The sequence below is a fragment of the Manis pentadactyla genome, chromosome 3, assembly GCF_030020395.1.
Source record: "Manis pentadactyla isolate mManPen7 chromosome 3, mManPen7.hap1, whole genome shotgun sequence".
Classification (NCBI taxonomy): Eukaryota; Metazoa; Chordata; class Mammalia; order Pholidota; family Manidae; genus Manis; species Manis pentadactyla.
Genome location: NC_080021.1, coordinates 64,288,434 through 64,311,662, shown reverse-complemented (window position 1 = coordinate 64,311,662; position 23,229 = coordinate 64,288,434). Strand labels below are relative to the sequence as shown.

Genomic DNA, 23,229 nt, shown 5'->3' with positions numbered 1-23,229 from the left:
TACAGAAATGAAACCAAAATAATTTCATCTATAGTTTAAGTTTCAAGATGCAGTTCTCCAAAGAAAATACTCTGATTTTAAAATTTGTTTCAAAACTGAAAAAGGCTGACCTTTTTTACAGCAGAGTCTTAAGTATAGTCAAACTTTTCATCAAAATTGAGTCCTAGATGAGAAGCTGAGGTTTGGCCCTGTGATGAATTTTCAGAATGATTTGTTATCCCAGCTCCTTAAACAAGCCTTTGTTTCTGATTTGTCTGAATCATTGGTTTTCTGATTCATTGGTTTTTGTCTCTGAATCACTGGTTTTCCGATCATAAAATAAGAAGACTAATACTTCTTTGTGTATGTAGACCATCGTATTTGTAATCAAATTCTTGCTTTCCATAATCTATACCTTTGCCTTCCACCCCAAACATAGGAAAGTGTATGCTGTAAGGAAAAAGTAGTAAGTTAATTTCAACTAAACTTAAAGCAGGACTCTGAAAGATTATTTATCAGCTTCAATGTTTAAGCCTTAGAAATCATCTCAGATGCTAATGATGGAAGAATTCTCACAATAAAAACAATTGTTTCATTCACTGGTGCCAAAATTTCTCTTCATGAAACTTAGAACATCCAAAGGAGCTTGTGTTAACCTAGAATGAACATCTGATTATCTTTTCAATTAACAGAAGAAAATTTTTCCTTGAAGAATTTTTAGCATAGCTGTTGGTTTCTCATTACAAAATGCTTACTAAATCTTTAAATTGTTCTGTGGAAAATTATTTGTGATAACCTTCTTTAAGTTACTCTTTTAGAATATATAGAATAATATACAGGAAGTATATGTGTGAGAGTGTACATATATCAGTACACATTTTTTAAAGCAATAAGTTTTTAAGAGATTATGGAATAGAAAGAATGCAAGATTCAAAGTGTGGAAACCCTTAAATAAGAATTCATCAACAAAAGGACCATATTGTAGTAATTTTAGTGCAAGCAGACATATATTCTGTGTTACACATGGGCCACCTGTTGAAGGAGAGGACTCTATGTAAAAAGGTCAAGGACACAAAACCACAGGAGCCTTTAGGATGGGTCCTCAACTTAGTAAAAATAAAAATAAAGGTACTGTGTGTCCTGAGAACTGGCCCCTAAATTTTCTTTCTCTGCTTCAGAGTGGAGCGATGACATGTGTTCAAGGACTTTGGCCAAACAGTTTTTAAAGTTTATGAAGTGTTGAACACGACCTGATAATATTTAGCATGTTTACAAACACAATCTGAAATATTTACACTGCAGTCTATATAAAAACAAAACTGTGAACAACTGGACAAGAACACTGGTCTACTCGCCGAACTTTTTTCCAAGTTCCTTGACACCGAGGATTGCCAATTGCTTGCCAATGGAGAGTCTGATTTCTGAAACGATATTTTGAAACTGTTAGTTAAACTAAAAGCAAAGCAAACCAAATTCTAATTTACAGAACTATATATTGAAGTTTTTTTTTGTATTTTGTTTTTAAGAATGATCATAACGAGTTTTGAAGTGTATGACATTTAAATTTTTTTAAAATGATCACAAATTAAGTTTCCCCTTTGGGTTCTATCAGAAAAAGTTACTAATTAATCCCTATTGAGGACACCCTCATGTTGAGAGTAATCTGAGGTTACTATATTTGTTTTTCTCACATGAAGTGCTAAATGAAGGAAAATGGTCTCCTGTTTCATGTATATTTAAATTAGGTCTATACCAAACGAGCTCTTGTAATCCTTTCCAACTCTTTGATTCCATGATGAAAAACTGGGAGACACAGAAGGAGCAACCAGATTATTGAAATTACTATTTTTTTAAAGTCACCGGATCCTTGCCAGTGTTCAAAGGCACTTTATAGGTACAATTAAAGTGTAAATTAAAGTCAAAATAGGATGAGGTATTCAGAGAAATATTAAGTCTAAATATTAATTTTCCATTTGATAAGTCTTACCCATTTTACCATGCATGTGGTATACTCAATATGGAGACAATTAGGCAAAAGTGACTAATATAAACAAATTTGAGTTATTAAATATTAAAACATGGGAATAATGACTAACTGGAAAAGTCTATTTTACTTTTGAACCTGTACCCATTCCACCTGACATGCTTGGAACTGCAATCCATGTGTGACCCAAATTGGTCTTTGTCCAATAGCTATCAACACGGTGAAGTCAGCTCTTCTCTTAGATAGGAATTTAGGGTTACTGGGCTTAGCTGATAAATGAGTTCAGGACTGGGACAGATTTTCAGGGTGAGAAAGTGTTTTCAGGGTCAGTTCTTCTGAATATAGAATTCAAGATTCTATAGAATTCTGTAGGTTTGTAACCCTGCAAAGCTGAGCCCCCCACTCTCTGTCATGATTTCATGACTACCCCACTAAGCGGTAGTTCTGAAACTTCAGGGGACATAAAATCAGCTGGGCAGGACTCAGCAAACTACAACCCATAGGCCTGATCCTGCCCACAGCGTTTTCTGTAGCCTATGAGTTAAGAATTATTTTTATGTTTTTAGAGAATTGAGAAGAAATCAAAAGACTATTTCATGATATAGGAAATATGAGATTCAAAAAAATTCAGCATCCATAAATACAGCATTATTAGACCAAAGGCAGGCTCATCTGTTTATGAAGAGCTTATGGCTGCTTTCCTGCTACGATGACAGCGTTGAGTAGCTGTGACAAACCATATGGCCCACAAAGCTGAAAATATCACTATCTGCTGACCCCTGACCTAGGAGATGGTTAAAAATCCACCTCCAAAGTTTCTGATTCAAGTGGCCTTTAGAACACGGCTTGGGAGACATCAGGTCTTGGGTGGTCATTTGGGAGCTCAGTCTGAACGCCAATGTCCAAATTCACGCATTCATCTCCGGTACAGAGCCTCTGAGTCCCACAGTGTGAACAGGGCCTTGGACTGGAATTGTTAGGAGTTTCTCCTTAGTTACCATTTTGATTCCCAAATCTTGCCTTGATAATGTTACAGTATATGCTGGTCAGCTGCTCTGAACACAGAGGATAGATCTCTCCAAGTGAGTATAAAGAAAAGATTTTCTACCAATTTCCCTCCCTTACCCATCGGAGTCCAGGCCATCCCCGGAACAACGAAGGCTCACAGAGTTCATAGCTGGAGGCTGGCAATCGACACACACTGTGTACCCCTCTCGGAGATACTGCATCCATCGAGTCAGAGGGCGGTTTTCCATGGCACAGTGGTGTGTCAAAGACTCTGTCTTGAACTCCATACAGTACCTAAAGCAAAACAAGGAACTATTTCACTTGCTGTAAAGAGAGGTGGCCTAATGCTATAGAAAGTCTTAGAAAGCCCATGATCCCCAAGGCATGTGACAGACTGGAGAAGGCAGTGCCTTGCTAACACTACACAGGTGACCTGTCAGTTCCAGAATGCCTCATAAAGCTTCCCATTCACTGAACTAGGACAATGTCCAACTGACAACCAGGGGAAACTTTTTGCTTTTTTTTCAATCCATGAGTGAACTATCTGGTCAACATGAAATTGCCAAAATTTGGATATCCTGTATCATATTTAATCTGACCACTAAATTGTATATAAAAGCACATTTCAGTAGGGAAATAGCGTTTAGTGAGTTTGCTGGTATTTTAAAGAATTACATAAACTAGAACTTGCTGAGCCTGTGGGCCCCAGGAGGACTGCTCCTTGATGCCCAGGCCAGCACCTGTGTTTTCTGCCCCCTCCCCCCCCAGGGGCCTACCCTGCACTCCCCACCCAGCTTACCTGCCCCATCTGGGGCAATGATGATGAGATGTGACTCGAAGTCAAGCCTCAAAGTTATATTGGGCATCACAGATAAAAGGAAGTGGGAAGCTGAGACGTGGTTTTCTGGGACAAAGTCAAGTGTCACTTTCTACTAAGCATTGGAAGGCCTCCGGGGAACATCCACACATGGGAGAGTATTTTAGAGTCTTGTACTTAAAAGCAAAGCAATTCCAATTCTTCAGGAAAGCAAACAGAAAAACCCCGAATGTTGCATTTTGGGTTCTAAGCTACAATGGTCTAGTTTCTTATTTAGAGAATTATGAGCTGTAACAGATTAGATGGAAAGTATTTGGAGATTATGCTTCCAAGATCTTTCACAATGACAGGCCATTTATTAGGTACCTTCTGGTATGGAGGTAGGAAATTCTGTCTTGCTGCTTCTCATTCAGTCAGATAGCCTAACCCATACATCTCCTCACTGATATTTTCTCATTAAATTCTCATAACAATTCCATGTGGTAGGCCTTAATCTCATTTTTCAAGAAGAAAAACAGAGACAACAACTTATCCAAGTCTTCAGGGCCAGTGAATGGCAGAGTGGGGATCTGAACCCAAAACCTCCTGTGGCCCTGTGCTGAGGGTAGAAGAGTGGATTTCAGGTGAGCCATGGAGGTTCCCCCTTCCCAGCCTGGGCCACTGGGTCTTGATAGACATTCTCAGCCTGAGGTGTGGGCCACTTCTAATCCACCAGACAGGTGGTGCTGGAGCCCATGGTCCCACAAAGACTATACCAAGGAGCACCCTTAGTACAGCTGATAAAACGATCTGTCTAATAGAGCATGTTTCTCATTGGAGAGCAGACCCCAGAGACAAATAAATCTCTATAGCCCCACAAAAGCAGGGAGGGGCAAGTACTTTCCCAACTCTGTGGTCATGTTTTGGCCAAAGTCAATGAACACATAACAGGAAAACCCATCTCCCCAAGTTGACCTTTGTGGGCTGACGTGGCCATACAACTGGAAAAACAAGTTAAAAAAACAAACAAAACGAGACAAAACCACAGTACCCAGTGTCCTCTGTGTCTGTAGACCAGTGCGGAGAGGCAGCTTGTCTCGTTCTCTCCTTGCTGAAGGCAGAGGCAGTGATAAAGGCAGGGACTGAAAAGGGAGAACAAGGGTGAACACATGGATCCTAAAGGATTTGGAGCACTGTTTCCCAAACTTCGTTTCAAACCTGTCTAAAGCCTTACATTTCTAAATCCAAAGGTGTGTGGCACACACCATCAAGGGGTGGGACAGTGTCCCCAGAACCCAGTTTGGTAAAGAGCTGCATCACACGGACAGGTAGAGAGGGGAGCTACAGGCCTTTGACAAGCAGGCTTGTCTGCAGTAATAAATGACACTGAATAGGAAGGAAAGGGCCCAGAAGTAAAACCAAAAGGAAATAGTAAAAAGATGGGGAGGAGACCCAGGGGACAAGGAGGGGTAATAGAGAAAGGGAGAGGCCAGTTTTAAAACTAAAAGGAAGAGAAATAGAGAAGGTAAAGATGGGAAGAACAAAGTTAATAGAAGGGAGAGAAAGAGAAGGGGGAAAGAAGAGTGAAAAAAACAGAAAAGAGAGGAAAGGGGGATAGAAAGAGGAAAAAAAAAACAGCCAGAGAGAGAGAAATGAGGAAGGGAAGAAACAAGCAGCAAAGGAAAGGAGTGCTCCCGGGTCTCCAGGGAAGGATGCCGAGAGGCTCACCACCTACCTACAGCCCCTTCCCTCCCCCTGCCCGCCCCCACCTCAACTCTGCAGCTCTGGATGGAGGAAAGAAAAGGAGCCAGGACTTCTGCCCTCCACCTCTGCTCTCTTTTTTTCACTGTACTTTCTCCTTCCATTTCATCTCAGCCTTTGGGGCATCTTCTGCTGTATATACAGCACCTCGTGCTAACCTCTTGATTCGCTCTGCTGTCAACTCAAGGAACACAGGGTTTTGCTCTGTTCGTCACTGACACCCTCATACATTTAGCCACTTACTAACTGTACGTGCGGTGAACGAACAGGCCGATGAGTGAATGAATGAAGTCACAAAATTGCTATAAGGAGCACAAGTCCTATTTCCTCAGGGTCTTCTGCTCTTACACTGAGCCTTACTGCTGAGATGGCTCAACAATCCTCCCTACCTTACATTTCAGAAACTGGACTATCCCGGGAAGGGTAGATGCCAGGTAATGTCTTGTGCAATGCCTAAGTCATCACCAACATGAGCAAAATGACATGCGGGTAACCAGTTGCAAAATAGATGCTTCACGCTTACATGTTCATTTTACCTGGCTCCTTACTGCCACAAGATGGCAGCCCTAATTCCTTTTTAGATTTTCTCAATGAGTCATTTTTTTATTATTACTAGGAACATAAGAGAAGAGTGGCCTGATATCTGGCAGCTGCTTTCTCCTAAGAGCTGCAGGTGTCGATTGTTCTTGTCTCATGGGTTTGGTGCCTCGTCTTGTCAATATGAGAATTATGTACGCCGAGCGTAAGCCCTGGAGTCCCAGCTCTGTGTCTCTTCCTTACCACACCAACATGTTTCACTGTTTTCCAGAGAGAGCACGTAACTCTTACTAAATGTGATTAGCTTTTGAACTACCTACCAAAATCCACGGACAGAATCAAAAGGCACAAGTGAGTGCATGTATGTTAGGATCCTCCTCTGCTTCTCTTAGACTTAATCATCAGCAACACAAACATCTAAAGGGTTTAAATTTTCCCATGTACTGTTTTCTGTTCTTCTGTCACATTTATGTGTTTATTCATTAAGTAAAGAATGCATTTACTGCTAAATCCACATAGCACTATACCAGTCAAACCATAAACTTTTCAGGATCCCTTTCTTTAGCTCAAACATTTATTTGATCTCTTAATTTGTACTACACATACTGTTGCAAAAGTTCAAAGGAAATGCACTTCATGTGTAGCTCAGGGGAAAAGATGAGTTCAGGAAGTAGAGGGCAAATATATGAAAACAGTTTCTGACATACACTCTTTAGGAAAAGGTCTATAATAAAAACAAAAGCTAACACTTAGGCCCTTCTAAGTTTCCAGGCACAATGCTAAGCACTTTTCATGTGTTAATTCATTAAATTCTCACAATGGCCCTCTGAGACAAATCCTATTATTTTCTCAATTTACAGATGAGATTGTGGCCAAAAAAAGGCTAAGAAATGTGTCCAGGGTTCCTGTGGAACTATGGCAGTGTCAGGCAAAGTCTCTGAGACCTTGCATCTGCTGCCACAGTAAAGCCTTTATTATAATGCAGACTACAACATTTCACTATTTTCTGCAGCGTATTTCCATGAATTACTTAAATTCTGCTCTACTTTCCCTCATCATTGTTCTTAAGTGGAGTGAGATCTAAGGAAAGGGGAAAGTGAGCCCTCTGCATTGTGTCCCCGTGAGACATGGGTTGAGGGAGGCAGAGCTGAGACCCAGGTGCGCAGGACCAGGGCCTCAGTGGGCCCGGTAGGATGGTTCCCTGTGTTGATAGCCTGCTCAATCACAAAAGCTTTGCAAAGAGGTTTTCTCATCAAGCTGAGGCTCACAGAGGTTAAATGAAGGGAAAAAAAATAGTAAATGACTAAGCAGGGACCACAACACAGAAGAGAGCTTCTGATTTTAAGACCTAGCAGCCAAGTTCCATGGCAAGCCTCTGCGCTTACGACCCATCATGAAAGCCAGCCAGTAACCCTAGGCCTCCTCTCCGGTCAGCCCCCTCCAGCCCTGACTGGGTTGATGGCACAGGCTGCTGAGAGAGCACCCTGCCCCCTTGCCTGAGTCTTCAGGAAATAGACTCTGAGCCAGCACCATTTTTTTTTTTCCAGCACCATTTTTAAATATCCCCCACAAATTTAATTTTCATACTTAAGAATGGTAAATAATTTAGAAATTTTTTGTGCTTTTGTCCAGCTTCTGCTTATGTGTGGAAGCACATAGCCAGTGCCCAGGACAAAGGCTCTCAACAAACACCAGTGCCCCCTCCTTTCCCCTTCCTGGCAACAATATTCAAATGTAATGGATTCTTTGTTAAGAGACCATTTGCCAACTTTTCTGGTGTCTTAACCAGCTTGCCATTGTTCGATTTTACAATTTCCACTTCTAAAAGCGTGGCACCACACACAGTTACTTTGAACATGAAAGTATATTAATTTGCTTTGAGAATTTTATGAAGTCCTCTGACACAATAGGGTGTCACAAAAGCAGGCTAAGAACCAGTGGTGGATGTAGTGCAGAAGAGAAGAGAATGACAGTTTGACAAACAACACTGGCCTGGAAGCATATAGTCTATATCACATATTGATCTCCTTTCAGGAGGAAAACTCACATAAACAATTGTTAGTATGTGCAACAAATACAATCATGGCTTTTTGGATTTGTTTTTATGATAAAGACATAGTCAAGATATGCATTAAATGAGACAGGAAAAATGCAATAGCTCCTTGATCATTAATTATTAGAGAGCTTCAGTGATCATGTTTCATTCTTTGGCCTCAGGACCTTTAGCTCTACTGACAACAGTTGACAGCAAAGCAGTAACAAGAGGGAAAACCCCACATTATTTAGAGCCACAAGATCCAGGCTTAAATTCTGGCAGTTCTACACAATCACCTCTCTGAGCTCTAATGTCCTCGTGGGTAAACCAAGGGTCATGATACTGTCCTCCTTGGTAGGCAGAATAATAGCCCTTAAAGAAGTCCATATCCTAATCCCCAGAAGCTATGAATATATTATGTTAGTTGGCAAAGAATTAAAGCTGCAGATGGAATTAAGGTTTCTACCTCTGCTGACCTTAAAATTGGGACATGATCTTGGATTATCCAGGTGGTCTGAGTGTAATCACAGGAGTCCTTCAGAGTCAGAGAAAGAGGATACTACAAAAGAAAGACACCGAGAGATACAGCATTGCTGGCTGTGAAGACCAAGGAGGAGGCCATGAGAAAAGGAACGTGGCCAGCCTCTGGACAATGAAGAAAAGGCCATGGATTCTCCGCCAGAGTCTCCAGAGAGGAATGCAGCCCTACTGACACCTTGATTTAGCCCAGTGAGATTTATGCCTGACTTCTGACCTCGAGAGCTGTTAAGATAACGCATTTGCTCTGTTTAAGTCACTACGTTTGTGGCAATTTGTTACCTCTAACTCTGACATATTGACAAAAGGCTGTACAACACACCCTTGGTGTTTTTCTCTAGGACAAGCTTCCTGAGAGTGAAATCTCTTAGTTTTAGCATCCTGTGCTATTTTTGGTAGGCTGAGAATTTTCCAATTCATCAAGTCCTATTCCCTTAGGATTAAAAGGTTCCTCTCTCCATCCATCTCTTTGCTCTTCCATTTTACTGTAAGCGGCAAGAAGACCAGGCTATACCTTCAACACTTGGCTTGAAATTTCTCAGCTGAATATCCAAATTCATCACTCGAAAGTTTTACTTTGCACATAACTGCAGGACACAATTCTGCTAAGCTTTCGGCTCCTACGCAACAAGGATCCCCTTTCTTCCATGAAAAGGCAAGGCAGCAGACTCTCTGCTGAGCCTTCCCAAAGAAACACAGCCCTGCGGACCTCCTGGTTTGAGGTCATCGAGACCTGTTTTGGGCTTCACCCCACAGAACTGTAAGATGATAAATTTGTGTCTTAAGCCACCGAGTGCAGGGTAATTTGCTACAGTAGCCACAGAAGACTGATGCACCCTCTTCTAGGATTGCTATTAAGACTGAATCAAAGACATCAGTGAAAGCTCTCTGCAGCCATGTGCGAGGCACAGGCGAGCTGTGCAGCAAAGGCTCCCACTCTGCGAGTAGGAGGTCTGGGGGCAGGGGGCTGCAGTGACAGTGACCACCCGGCAGGATCGGAGCCCTTGACAGAGGTGGGCGCTCCCTGCTCCCCAACCCATCTGAGCATCCTTCCATCCATCCCAGTGCTCACTCATCTCCTGAGTTACACTTAGCTGTGCTATGTTACTCAAGTTTGCATCTCCAAACCTAGCAGAGCACTGGCATGTGGTGGGTGTTTGGTGAACCTTAATGAATGGAGCACAAAAATGAACACACAGGCACTGGGGTGAAATGGGGACTCAGGAGAATCCACTAAACTGGATTTCCATGTCACTGCCTCTCATTCCCCTCTGTCTCCTCGTAGTCTGTCATTTTCCAATGTGTAGCCCACAGAACATGAGTGATTTAGTGAGATGCCCCTTGGAAGAAAAGGCCATTTGAAAAATAAGGTGGGAAAAGAGTCCATATCCTATCTCCCTCCTGTAGAATTGAAATGCATTTTAGCTTAAGAAAGCCTCTGAGAAATTCTTTGGTAGAGAAAATTGTCTGATTTATGCCACATTTTCCTGGCTAAACACCTTTTCTGCACTATAGCAACTTCTGCCTTCAAGAAAGTGTCCCTTAAGTGACATGATCCAGCTACGGCTCCCGGGGGGCTGAGGAAGAACCGAGTCTGTGCCTGGGCTACAGCGGGGCTGCACCCTCAGTGGGAGCCAGACCCCTGGAGGCCTTGCCACAAGCAGTGCCAGGCCCAGCTCCAGTGATTCCGACCCCTGGGTCTGGGTGGGGCCCGAGGAACTTGCATTTTTATCATGTTCCCAGGTGAGGCTGGCACTGCTGGCTCAGAACCACACTTTAGGAGCCACCAGACTGGAATATTCAAGGGGTCCTGTCCTCCCTGACCAGCCCGTGACAGGAGTCATCATTTCCAAGACAACCCAATAGGAAAGGAAATCCGGGGGCCCCAAGTCAGGGCTGCAAATGCTAGCAGCCCTGCCCCAAGTAAAGATTCGCTCCTCCCTTTCCAAATTAGATTTTACTTTAGCTTATTAGGCAGGAAGACCACTGAATACAGGTATCTCCTGCTGGCATTATATGAAGTCACCAGTATGAGAAGACTGCTGCTCCTGGACTTCCTACAGCTGTGTGCCCAGTGATGTGGCTTGCAGGAGAGCCAGCCTGTGGCTTTGCCCAGTCAGAGAACAGAGGGCTGGGATCTCTGGAAGAGCCCCCGGGACAGGGTGTGGCCCACGGCTCTGTGCCTTCGGCTCCTGCTCCACAGCACCCTCTCCATTAACCTTCCTGTCCCTGTGCCTGTGACCTGCCCTGTCCTTTTATACAGAGATCCAGGGCTGGGCAGGGGTCTGGGACAGGCTGCGCAGCACTCAAGAGTCGGATGCACTGAGGAAATACTTTATAGCAGCCAAACCCTGGAAATGAGTGGAGCAGCTGCTTTCCCTATACATTGACTATAGGTTTTAAGAGTCGTCAAAAAAAATCAACAATGTTCCACAGCGCCGTCCTCCTTGAGCCTTTTCTGTAGTGCTCCTACAGAGTGCATGGCAGCATGTGACCTGGTTCTAGGACGGCTTCTTTGAGCACTGAATTGTTTCCCTGGGAGCCGTCTCTATGAGGCCCGTGCTCTGCCTTTCCATTCTCCAGTCCCCCAACAGAGCCATCTTTTCAAATCACAGATCTGATCACATCGGCCCTGCAGAGACCACCACAGTGGCTTTCCAGGGCTCTTAAGACAGAGACCAGAATCCCAAACAGAACTCCAAGGCTCTGCACTGAGGGGGTGTCTGCCCATAAGCCCACCCCTCAGCCCCCTCTCTGTGCTTCTTACCCCTTCAGCTCCTCAGATGGGCCTTAGGCTTCCCCCAAGAGCCAAGAGGGCCTCTGGGTTATTATTTCCCCACATAAGAATGAGACCTGTTAGCTACAAAGCCTACTGGCACTAAAGTCAAATTTTTAAACATCCAATTAAAAAAAAGTCAAACAAGCAGATTTTTAGCCATTTGGGCCTGGCCTGCCCTGGATATACTTGAAACCACACCTAGCCTCTGCAGGCCATTGACACGCTAATGCCTTGGGGTCATAAGGCCCAAGCTGCTACTGCTCTTCCCCTTGCCCTCTGTATCAGTCTGATCCCAAACTCCAGGCCGTGCAGCTCAGCTGACATCACCTGGACACAACTCCTGGCAGGTTCCTCTCCTCCCCTTCCAGATGGGGGTCCCACACCATAGCCTCTGGGCTTCCCTTCCAAGCACCAGCCAATAAAGCTTGTTGGTTGTTCCTGCCTCTCGTGGTCGTATGTTTTTCCTAGATCAGCCTCCAGATCCCTTGAACCCCCTATACCTGACTATGTGGTTCCCCACACTGGTTCTCTGACCAGACAGCTCTACATTTCCCAGCCTCTTCACCACATCCTAAGGGAAATCCCTCCCCTCTGTCACCCCTCTGGTTCCCCTTTTCCCCCATAGCCAGGAGAAATCAGCTCACCACACACACTTCCTAGCTCCGCACACCCCCCACTTGCTTAGTACTGGTTGCACCAAATTGCAGCTGTAATTGTCTGGGACTAATTTCCCAGCATTATCTGATCCTCCTCCTCCTTCCTGGTGCTCCACTGTGCTCTACATGATAGCAGGCTCCATGCCCACTTTCTCACCATGGTAAGCCTGGTGCCCAGCCCAGTGCCTGGCATCAAGTAGACTCTCAATATATTTGTGTGAGTGGAATGAAAAAAGGACCAAAATGGCTTGCCAAGGGTCATGGCCTGAAATTTTCCAGGTTTCTGTGAAAAACATGATCTTTGCTCTCCTGAGATGTCAGTGTTTTGCCCTGTCAGATTCAATTCAGATGAACACATCAGTATTGGCCCTTTCTGCTTATTTCTTTACAAGATTCACATGGCTCAACCCCCTGGCCCCTCCATTGGCCCCTCCACAACCAGAACAATCTTTTCAAATCACAAATATGATCACATCAGCCCCCATCCACACAGCTGGAGAGGAGAGGCGAGTGTTTTCAGAGAACCGTTTTATCGTGGTTTGGGAATTTACAATTTTTATACTCTCTTCACAGGAGTGTGGTGAGTGCACATGACCAACCGGGAATTACAGTGTAGGGTGACCTAGAATCATACTGGATCTCTCTATCCTGCGTCTATCATCCTACCTGAAGCCCAGTGTCACCAGCTGATTGAGTCGGTAAGAACCACAAGGCACGTGTCCTTTACACAGAGTGGGCGTGCAAGGAGGAAGGGCCCCCGCTGGGTCACAAACACAGCGAGGGAAGGGCGAGTCGGGAGGCATTTACTGGCTGACCACCAATCCTCTTCTCGGCATTTCCTGAGCCTCCCATCTACACTGGGCAGACGGGCGTGCTCCCTGCAGCGCATGGAACTTTCCCTGCCCGACACCGGAGCGTTTATGATACCACGAGACGGAAAGGCATCAAAGACCACCAAGGCAGCCGCCTCGAAATCCCCAGTACCGAAAGAGCGCCCGCAGTCGTGGCCCTGCGGCGTCGAGTACTCCAGGCAGCCGGCTCTCTCCTCCAGAGGCGGGCAGGGCGCCCCGCCGTTCCGCGGCTCCTGCTGCACCGGGCGCCTGCGCACGCGGACGGTCGGCTTGCAGCGGTCGGCGCAGCCGCTCCAGGGGCTCCACTCCCCGACCACGCACGGGCGAGCTGAAAAACAACACACCTGAGTCAGCCCGCCGCAGACAGGCTCCTCCCACCGGGCCCGCACCGCGAGGAACACACCGGCGCAGCGGCACCCATCTGACCTTGACTCCACAGGCCCCGAGGGCTAACTGGTAACCGGCCACCTCCTGGAGGCGGGCAGGTGTTCCGGGGTCATGAAGGTGGTCTGGGCCAGGGCCACACCTGAGTAAGAGGCTTAGGCCTTCGGGTACTTCCTCATTCTCCAGCCTTCGATCAGATATTTGCTCTCGTTTCCTGGATTTTAACTTTATCCTTCCCTGCTCTGATCATTGTTATTGTAACAGTTATAAATATTCACTGTAGAAAACGTAAAGGGGAAAAAAAGTATAAAAAAGAAAAGATACTTCACCCACCAGTAATCCCATCAATTCTTACCAGCAATGTGTCTCTGTAGTAAGACAGGGCTTAGAGCCACACCTGGGGACCTCTATACCATAGGCCTCCCCTGGATGGGCTATTCGCTTCCTCCATGGCCCAGACTCATCAACTCTGAGAGCTGGACTTTTGACACGAGCGCCGGGGGCCACAGAGGGGAAGGGTATTCACAGTCACGAGACGGGGCAGAGCCAGGGTAAGAATCCGACTCTCATCAATCCCAGGCCATGACTGTAAAAGCAGTGTGGTGGCACATTTAACATTCCCATTTACAGTCTTAGGGGTCTTTTAAAAGGACTGTAGTGAGTTTTTAAATTGAATCATTTCAGGACTTGACGTTGGATTATAAGAAAAGACAAGACAGAACTTATACCTCTGAACTACAGGCCAGAATTCCTTCTTCCCCACAAACTGTGACCCACTTTCCCCATCTCCCTCATACTTTGACATTTGTGGAGTCTTCACCAAGAAAACACCCTATTTTCTTTGAAATCTTAATTCGGACTTCTGACAGTTTGTACTAAAAAACTCATTTTGGGTCTCAGCACACTCTAGGGTCCATGGCTTTTGGAAGATGTATCATTTGCCAGCACACAGCCACCCCTGACATGAGAAGGTCACACACAATATAAACATCTGTCAGTAAGTCAACATTTTCAAACCCTTTTAAAACATGCTTTTATTAATCATCTAAAAACCCATAGGCAGCACATGTCAACGACCTAGAGAAGAAAGAGCCACGGGAGAGCTCGTTCTCAGTCTCTGCCAGGCACACATGTTCTGGAAAATCACTTCCAGGTCACTTCCTGCTCTTGTCATCTCTCCTTATTTCTCCTCTATTTTCATGATCCCATTAACCAGCCCACAGAACCAGAAGGCACAGCCTGCCAGGCTAGGAGCTGGTGGAGGACTCCTTCTGTCCTTAATTCTTCCAATAACTCTCTTCCTTCCCTTGAGTCTAGCTAGTCTTCCCTGATGTGTTAGATTTGAACAAAACTTAAGACATTTAAGAAAATAAAAAAACAAACACCTGTCTCAAAGAGTAGTAGCACTGAACATGATAAAATAGGATTTTGCTGTGGCATTACTCAAAATTTAGTAGTATGGCCTTGGGTTACACTCAATACCTATGGTAGAAAATGATACTGGAGAGAGTTTTCTGACTGAATTAAATCTCCCAGTATTTCTCCAACGTTTGTGTCTCATGTCCAGTGTTTACTTATATTAATTGACTTAATAGTTTAAGTCCTCAAATCAGAGAATCATTGAATCAGTTGGTTAAGGTTTGTCTCCTTGGCAAAATGCTATGTCGTATTTTTCCAGTCCATGACTTCAACAGGCTCATACGGAGAATCAGAAAGTTCTGGGGCCCTTAACAACATCTTGATGGCTTCATTGTAAGACAAAATGAAAAAAAAGGTTCACATAAAATTATACAAGTAAAAAGGTGTTCCACAAAATATTTTGGATTGGAAGATTGATCTGAGATATTTATTCCTATTCTGCACAAAAGATTTTACTCTTGATTACCTTGTGAACTACTATTGTTTGGATTGCAATTCATCATAGATCACAAGAGGTCTTTGGTCACGGAGGTTAGGGGAAGCATGGAAATTTCTGACTGATTTATTATCACAAGTCATCTGTTACAGCTACATGACACAAATTTCCTTTTGAACTATTGCATTAGCATTCACATGTATACCCAGCATATCAAAATATTCTTTCTTAGTAGCAGACTTTCTCAGTCTTCATATTTCCCCAGCATTACTGGAGAAATGTTACCTAGGGAGTGGTGTGATCTCCTCTGACTCCAAGCTGGTCACAGCTTCTCAATGTCTTCATAGTTAGGATTTGATGACATCATCCCACCCCTTTTAGGGGAAAGAAGTCTAGATTTAACGGGTGCCAGGAAGCATGGCAAGATCTTTCTTTTCCTCTTTGTTTAAAGCTCAATGTAATACTCAGGTGGAGTTTCCCCAAAAGCAGACCCTGAGACATGGATTTGAATGCAAGTAACTTATTTAGGAGCAATCCCAGGAAGCACAGGGGAATGCAGATGGAGACGACCGCGCAGCACACATAGAAGAAAACAGAGACACAGCCCCTCTGGCTCTCAGCTCCCTGGGAAGTGCGATAAGGATAGAGCCAGAACACAAGGAATTGTCACAACCTTCCTGATGAACCAGCTCATCCCCTTCCCTCAAGGGCTTTCTCGTTATCAGATGTCCCTACCATGGCCACAGGAGGATGGCCAGGAACAGAAAAGCTACACGTTTCAGTAACAAATCTGCAACCAAGAGCTGGGCACATTTTCACATGTCCTAACAGGGACACCCAAGTACAGTTACCCTGAAAGATGTATCACTGATCTACTTCTGTTTAAAAAAAGAGGCTTTTTAAACTCCTGAAATGTTTTGCCATTAAATTGGAATAAAATCCAAACTCCCTGCCATGGCCTACCTACCAGGTCCTGTGTGAGGGCACTGCCTGCCCCTCCACTCAGACCTGGAGCTGCCCCCCCACCACCGTCTCTGCCCCGACCTCTGGCCACGCTGGCCTCTTCACCCCCCATGCACACCAAACGCTCTCACACTCTGGAACCTCTGTATGTGTGCTCGCTTTGCCAGGAATGTTCTACCCACACCAGGCCTGGCTGGATTCGGCTCATCCTGTAGGTCTGAGAGTCCTTCTCTGGCCAGTGTATCTAAGTTGTCCTCCAGCCCCCAACCCCAACATGCACCATGAAACTACTTCCTCTCAGAGCTCGTGGTCCCTCCTTCTATCATTTCCATAACCCACAACTACACGTTTTACATACTTTTAAAATTGTTTAGTTTTTTATTTCGTGCCTAGTGTGCTTGGCACATCCTACATGTTCAATAAATATTTGTTGAATGAATGAATGAAAGATAAAGAAAATAAAGAGAGTGAGAGAGAAAGGGAAGGGAGGGAGGGAGGGAGGAAGGAAGGAAGAAATGGCATTGGGTAAGTCGCTCCTCCTTCCTAAATGATGCTCTGCAGTGAGGCAGACTCCGGTCTGCCCATATCATTAGCTAAAAGCCCAAGCACTAACCAAGTCTGCAGAGTGGGAAGGAAGGTTAATGGGAGAGCAGGAGCAAAATCAGAAACTCCCCGCAGCCTAGAACGTGGGGAGTGGTGCCTGGGCCACCGCTGTCTGGCTCTCCTGACAACAGGGCCCCAAAGGGTCTTGCTTTCTCTGCTTTCAGGTTAGGTAGAACCCAGCTCCTCCTGGCAGCCTCATGTCCTTCAAATCCTTTTTAGTCCATTTATATCTCCTGCCAGTACCACATCTTGAAAGTAACAAGCTTCTTCAATTTTATTATCTGTGGCATGAAGCAGTATTTCCCTTTATTTGATCCAAATCTTCCCCACTCAAGAATTTCAGAATCAGGTGAAAAAAAAATCTACGTTTATCTTATTGGAGCCACTCATGGGGCTTACTGTCTCAGGAGATCCCCTTCCTTCCAGCACAGACTTTCCAGGTTGATAACTCTAGCTTTTGGACACATCTTTCTGCAGATGCTTCCCCTCTCAGAATTGCTGCTGGACTTTCTCCAGGTCCATTCACAGCCTCAGTGCATGTGGCGACCAGGACTAGGCACACTATTCTCAATCTTTAGGTGCCAAAGAACAATTAAAAATTTTTTTCTAATGTTTTTCTTGATGATGCCAAATACACACACACACACACACACACATACACACACACACACACACACAGCAACAAACATTGCTGGCAGGCAGAATCCTTCATTCCATAAATATAGCTTGGGTTCTTTTTTCTTAACGTAAAGTCTTGTTCTTCTTTTCATGTAGTGTCTCCTTGGTTAATCACAGACACTCAAGCATATTCCCCTTTGTGATCTGGCTCTGCCTACTTGGCTCATTGCCACCTAAAAGTTGGAGGCCACCCACGATCAAGTGCTTTCTCCCTCATGTTGTTAAATTCAAATAGTCCTGATCATTTCTAAGGAAATAACTCCTTTTTCACTTTACTCACAGCAATACCATTTATGCACAGCTTGTTTCTTGACGTCCTATGGAAGAAACCCCTTTACACACACACACACACACACACATCTCATGGCAACACAATTTTAAATGTATATCATCTGCCTTTTTCTCTCTTCTTATGTATACCTTTTTGCAAGGACCTTTCTCTGAAAGAAATTACATTGCTCCAGTGCCTATTTACCCCCTCAAAAAGCTCCAATAAAATCATCAGGTGTTTTTTTCCTCTTGCAGAAATCATGTTATCTTGCCCCCAAGAGGCTTTTTTTTTTTTTGAGTCATTAACTGGACAAGTTCATGAAATGCTAGCAAGACAATGAAATGGATTGCCTTGTTAGAAAAATAGAGTTTTATATACCACACAAGCCCTGAAAAGAAAAGGGATACAAATCAACAAGATAATGATGCTTTTTCTGGGTAGTAAGTTTCCAGGTGAGTTGTTTTCTTCTGTGTATTTCTGTATTTCCCAAATTTTCTGCAACAAGCATATATCTTACAGTCAAGGATGGAAAACATTATTTTTTAAGGGACATGTGGCTATACCCCAGATGGCAGTGCTCTCTGAAGCCACAGATGACATCCCCTGGGTAGATGACTGCTCCCATTGTTCTGATAAACGTCACTGAGGGCCACCATGATAGTTCTCAGTATGGCAAAAAGCAGCCTGATAACACTTTTTGCCCTTGAGGGGCACATGGTCCCTGGAGAGAGAGGGCTCACTCAGTCTACCAATATTTATCTGGCACCTACTGTGCAAAGCACACAGCTTCTCTTCTCTTTTAACACATCATTTCTCCATGGGCAAAATCACATTTAAACATGTTAAATCATGTAGAAACTCTGAATCCAGAGTTCCTGGGGTCAAATCTTGCTCCATCACCTATTAGCAGTGTGACTCTGGACATACTACCTAACCTTCTGGTCCCCTGATTACCTCGTCCGCAAAATGAGATCAAAGTGAGGAATAACCCTGGTGGGTTTTGAGAGCCAAGTAATGCTAGAGCAGTGAGGCGCCCAGGAAAGTGCCTGGCATGGAGTGCATGCTGGGTCAGCTCCCATAGCTTTACCCTCCTGGATGGCACAGCCCAGGGCTGCAGCCAAACCCTGCAAAGTGGAGTCACATCAGATACTGGCACTAGGCCCTACTCTCTTTTTCTGCAGAGACAAAGGCAGTGGAAGCCACATGCTGTCTTTTGCACTGCAACTTTCTCAATCCATATGGACTGTGACATCCTTCCTTTGGATGAGTTTTGGAGCCCATATTTCAAGCATAGTGCCCCCTCTCCCTCCAGATATGACACCAGTAGTGTTTGGTCAATTGGTGTTCTAGAGTCCCCATAAATCTAGAAGAAGAGGTGGGCTCACACAGACAATTCAAGTTTTGTTCTGCTCCACTTGGGTTAATGATGACTCCTTACATTGCTCATCAAAGATCTAATGAAACCCATTGTTTCTATGATCTTAGAAAGCAGCTTCTAGGAACCCCACTAATGAACCAAACGGGGGGCACTGTGAGCCAGATAAGCAAGCCTTCCATGAAGTTCTTGCAGGCAGGGTGATTGGATCTGTCCCCCTCTCCTCTGCCCACCCCTGGTCAGGCATTGCCAATGGAAACTTTTTCTATCCTTTTTTGGGGGTGAGGGTGTTATGGGGATGTGTAATTGGTGTTGAAATCCATGCCATCATCATAATGAGATTTTCTGAGATAATTAGTTTAAGAGCAGATATTTTTGGTGATTTAGTAATTCTATACATTCAGTATCTTATTTTTATTTATTCTGAGTAAAAAAAACCAAAAACTTTCTATCCAAAAAAAGAAAATCCAGTATCTCATCTCTTAGCGATAGTAAAATAAAAATAATGCATTTATCAAGAAGAAAATATCAGAAGGTATAGAAATATGGCATGTGTGGTTTTACTGACACAGTTCTATTTTTTGCTCACATTTAATATCATTTCAGCCCCAAAGGTTCCAGGCAGCATCAATAAGTAACATAACATTGAGTAAGAAGGAGAAGGGGCTCTGAGAGGCAGAATGGGTCTATGTATATGTAGTCACTGTGGGACTCTGAGCTGCTGAAACTTGACTTATCTAGCCATGAATTGGCACAAATAGATGTGGCTGAATGCACCTTGAATTCAGGCAGGCATGAATTCACATTTCGTTCTGCTGCCCATTCATGTTAATCAGGAATGGGACCACCCTCAGCTCCTGCATCTGTAAGATGCTCATACAGGCCAGCCACACTTTTTCCAAAGCCTGCTTGTCCAGGCCTAAGGAGACTGAGCAGCTCAGATCTGTCATGCCCTCCAAGCTCGCCCTCACTCCGAGGCATGCAGATTCAGTCACACCAAGTGGCCGGCTTCCAACTGTCTCTTTTTTCTTCTTTCCTTCCCAAGAAACATCGAGTGCAAAAAATTTACCAGCAAGGAGCCTTTTCAGTCCAGTGTCTGCTTCCACTTAGGCCTGCAAGGTCCTCTGTGACTCCCTGGGGAAGGGCATTTAAGGCCCTGGTATGCTCCTTTCAAAATCTATCAGACTCCGTTCCCTTTTCCAGCTCTGGTTCCCTGGTCCACTGTTCACAGCTTTTCCCTGAGGCACCAAGTTGCTGTGATTTCTTTTGAGTTCTTCCCCAGATGATAAGGTCATCTCTTCTCTGTGACGACTTACCCAAGAAGTCCCCACTCTGACAGCATAGCCTCTTTGTTTTAATATTTGTATCTCCTGGATCGAAAATAGATTTATTTTTGACCAAATAAAGACTCTGAGGATTCTGCATCACCTCACAGCTGGGTCAGGCCTCGCTGGAAAGCCAGTCTTCTTGTGGTGCCGGCCTCCGCTTTTGCCCATTACCCCCTCTGTGCTTGACTCTCTCCCTGTCTAACTGGGCTCACTGTCCTGTTCACCAGGTCAGCCTCTGGGCCCAGGCTAGCTTCTGGCACAAAAGGCTGACACCCACAGATAACTGCTGAGCCATGTGACCCTAACCTCCTAGAATTCCCCTCCCCCTTCTAGAGACTTCTCACTCATTCTCCAGGACTATGCTTGCACATTACTTCCTCTGGGAGGTCTTCCTTGAATTCCTTGCATCTTCTGAGTTTTTCCTCTCTAGCCTCGTGGATTCCTTATTTTGGCACTAAACGTTGAGCAGGTAGTTTTCCATGTGTGTTTCCCTGCTCCTCCATGAACTTGTAGCAGCAGAAACCGTGTCTTCCTCTTCTTTGTATCCCTGTCCTTACCACAGACGGGGCACATTACTGGACTACAGGAATTCTGTATTTACCTCTAAAATGCAGGCAAATCCCTCATGAGGAAGTAAGTCTGCTATAATCAGAGAGACTTTGCTTGAGGGATCCAGGTATCGGAGGCAAACAGGACTTCAGGTAGGACGCTGCACAGAGGCCGCTGGGGACACCTGGCCTGAGGGCACTGCGCTCCCTAACTTACTCACTCTTCACCTTCTGTCAGTAGTAACATACCAGGGCGTGGGCACAGGAAAGAGAAAGCAGCTTATCAAAAACATCAATATTCACAGGTAAATCATTAGCTTTCAACCAGGGTCAAAAAATCTTAGTGCTTTTCAATTGTATTCTTTCAGTGGCAGGTCTGGGTGACCATCCTGTGATGGGCCAGTGGCCTCTTCCAGCATCTAATGTCAGAGGGGGTGCTCCTCGCCACCAGGCATCCAGTTCCAGGGGAAGGACATGGCCCTGTGGGTTACTCTCCCAGGAAGCTGCTGAGGATCCCACGCACAGGGATCCTTATGTCCCAATATATGTGTGGCTTTTGGGGTGATGAGATTGACAGGGAGCAGGGTTACTTTTACTTCTAGAGCTGGTTTCTCTCTGGTACACCTTGTTCTTTGGGACTATACTCATCATTTCTTCCTTAATCATTTAATTTAATTAAATCAACATTTACTGGGCCTTTACCGGGAGCTGTGGTAACTGTGGGAAATTTAAAGATGAAAAGATCGACCCTAAAGGAAAATCAGCAAGATTAAAACATAAAAGAAACCCTGAGATTAAAATCTTTATCAGGCAGTATCAATGAAATAGAATTCAAAACAAATGAAACACCTCTTAGGAGGAAGGGGCCGTGCTATGTGCTGGAGTCCAGAGGTGAGGACAACTGTGGGCTCCGAGAACTTGTTCTGCAGAAGTTTAGTGCCATCCCAGAGCAAGTCCTCGGCACCAAGTGGGATGACTGCACATTCCTCCCCTGAGCACCCCCTCACCAGGCCCCTAAGACCCCTGAGCATTTACAGGAGCCTGGTCCAGGGCCATGCCCCTGGGACCTGTTAGTGCCATGTCTCCAGGCAGGAGGTGGCCCTACCAAGCTGAAGTTCCAGAATCGTAGAATTCATCCCCGCAAAGGTGGCCCGCATTCGTCTGGGAGAACAGAGGGCTCCAGCCCCTTCCACCCAGGCTCTGGCGCGGGGAGGGGATTTGGAATTAAGCACCTAGTTGGAGAGGACTGGGAGACCCCTGGATGGAAGGGGCTAGGAACCTAAAGTGGAGAGTCTGGGTGCACCGGGATGGAGTGTTGGAGGACACTACGACGGAAGGGTCTGGGGTGGGCTGGGACAGAGGATCTGTACCCGCCGGATGCATGGGGCTGAGGGACCCTGGCTCCCACGCTGCGGCTGGTCCTGTACCCTTCGGCTGCTGGCGAACGGCCGACCCCCACCCTCGGCCCACCACCCACCTCGACATGCCCTGGCGTAGTCGAAGCAGCAGTCCCCCGTGAGGCGGCAGGCTTGGTCGCAGAAGCACGTCCCGTAGACCCTGTCCAGCCTCCAGCCGCGGACGAAGCAGGCGGGGTCCCGGCCGGGGCAGCAGCGCCCCACCTCGGCGCAGCCGGCCAGGGCCCCGGGCCACAGCCGCGCCAGCGCGCACAGCGCCATCCACAGGGTCCTCATGACCGGCGCTGCCGCGGCGCCAACGACGCCACAAACCTTCGGGGCAAGAGTCGCGCTCCTCCGAGAGCGCACCCCCGAGCTGCCCGGCCCGGCCCGGCCCCGCGCGCGCCCCCGCCCTCCCGCACCGCCCCTCCCCGGGCCTGCTGCGCGCCGGGCGGGGCCGCGGTTGCCCCTGCCCAGGTGGGGAGGCGCCCGCCCTCAGCGCGGGGGCCCCGGCCCCTCCCCGCGGCGCCCCGCCCCGCGCGAGCCCCCACCACGCCGCCAGCCCGCGGGGCCTCCCCGGGGAGCCCGGAGCAGCAGGTGCTCAGGGATCCCGGCGGCCCAGCTCATTTCCTGGCTCCAAACTCTGCTTCCTGACTTCTAGGGACCTGTTCGCCAGCCAGTGGGCATTTTCACTATGAAGCCTGGGGACGAATGGCACTTGGACGCGCGCCGGTCACACTGACTTTGCCCTGAAAATCCATACTGTGTATTATTTCTGGGACACCAGTCCTCGGCGGGCTGCGGAGACCCCCCGAGAGCAAGAAGATAAGACCCAAGAAGCATCCTTTGCTCGGTTGCATTTCCTAACGGGATTTTCCCGACTCAGGAAAATGCCACTTTGCTTCTC

General features: G+C 46.0%; 1 protein-coding gene across 1 annotated transcript; it reads right to left on the bottom strand.

The window, feature by feature from the left end:
• Positions 1–953: 953 nt before the first annotated feature.
• SBSPON (somatomedin B and thrombospondin type 1 domain containing) lies at positions 954–22,740 on the bottom strand. Its single transcript, XM_036886239.2, has 5 exons — positions 22,406–22,740; positions 13,057–13,251; positions 4,819–4,909; positions 3,089–3,265; positions 954–1,400 (listed from the first exon to the last, which is right to left on the bottom strand). The coding sequence occupies exons 1-5, from the start codon at positions 22,617–22,619 to the stop codon at positions 1,283–1,285; spliced, it is 795 nt and encodes a 264-aa protein (XP_036742134.2). The 5' UTR covers positions 22,620–22,740; the 3' UTR covers positions 954–1,282.
• Positions 22,741–23,229: the final 489 nt, after the last annotated feature.

Excerpts from the sequence above, each read along its gene's own strand:
- SBSPON (XM_036886239.2), bottom strand. The coding sequence starts at position 22,619 with ATGAGGACCCTGTGGATGGCGCTGTGCGCGCTGGCGCGGCTGTGGCCC. Across the intron at positions 13,252-22,405 it reads CTACGCCAGGGCATGTCGAG|CTCGCCCGTGCGTGGTCGGG; the intron begins GTGGGTGGTGGG and ends GTTGTTTTTCAG. Across the intron at positions 1,401-3,088 it reads GATGGCCTGGACTCCGATGG|AAATCAGACTCTCCATTGGC; the intron begins GTAAGGGAGGGA and ends ATATCGTTTCAG.